Raw genomic sequence first — 843 nt, 5'->3', positions numbered from 1 at the left:
CATTGAGGTGTCGACTCTCCCATGCTATTGGTCGCTTTCGAACATCGAGAAATTGGCAGTGGTGCTGCCGACGCTTCCGTGCTTGCGTTCGCTGGACCTTAGCTTTGGAGACGCGTACTACCGGTTCGAGCTCGACTCGCTCCTCCAAGGCGTCTTTTCGTCGCGCAGCCTTACGCACCTCTCGCTCACCACGAGGGTGTGGAGCGACGCCATTGGTCGCGCCTTTGTCGACTGGCTGACCAATGTGCCTGTTGCAAGTCTCGCGCTGCACGGCCGAATGAAAAATCAAGCTGCGGTGGATTCGATTCGATCGTGTCGCACGCTTCGGTCGCTAACGCTTGACAACGCCGCGCTGGCTCGGGCCTTTGTGGCCACCCCAGTCCCCGCGCACATCATCGAGCTCACCCTTGGCATCGATTTGCCGGCGATGGCCGACGAAACAATCGACGAGATAGCCCGTGCTGTCGCGTTCCATCCCCATCTCGAGGCACTTGGCGTCCGCCTCAGCCTTTCTATCCATCCACTGGACAATGCGACATTGGCGCAGTGTCTGCCGACGCTGCGGCAGCTACGCCGACTGGATTTTGCCAACTTGGAGCTACTCCCGATGATGCGAGATGCTCTGTGGGCGGTGCTGCCGCGCTTGACCGAGCTACGGCTCGAGAGCAGTCGACTTGGCGACGATGGCGTTGCCGAGCTGGCCGCTGTGCTTCCTGCATGCCACCGCTTGCATCGGCTTGCACTCATCCGACAAGGCATCTCGGACACGGGAGCTCACGTCCTTGCCCGCAGCCTGGTGCTGTGCCCGTCGCTCACCGACGTGGACTTGACGGACAATGCGAT

General features: G+C 61.0%; 1 protein-coding gene across 1 annotated transcript; it reads right to left on the bottom strand.

The window, feature by feature from the left end:
- Positions 1 to 331: 331 nt before the first annotated feature.
- SDRG_16990 (hypothetical protein) lies at positions 332 to 733 on the bottom strand (the record flags this gene model as incomplete). Its single annotated transcript, XM_008623223.1, has 2 exons — positions 332 to 512; positions 657 to 733. 2 exons carry the CDS (start codon positions 731 to 733, stop codon positions 332 to 334), a joined length of 258 nt encoding a protein of 85 aa, XP_008621445.1.
- Between the last annotated feature and the right edge of the window lie 110 nt (positions 734 to 843).

Source organism: Saprolegnia diclina (assembly GCF_000281045.1).
Source record: "Saprolegnia diclina VS20 unplaced genomic scaffold supercont1.174, whole genome shotgun sequence".
NCBI lineage: Eukaryota > Oomycota > Saprolegniomycetes > Saprolegniales > Saprolegniaceae > Saprolegnia > Saprolegnia diclina.
The sequence above is the reverse complement of the archived record's forward strand: the minus strand, read 5'-3'. Positions and strand labels throughout refer to the sequence as shown.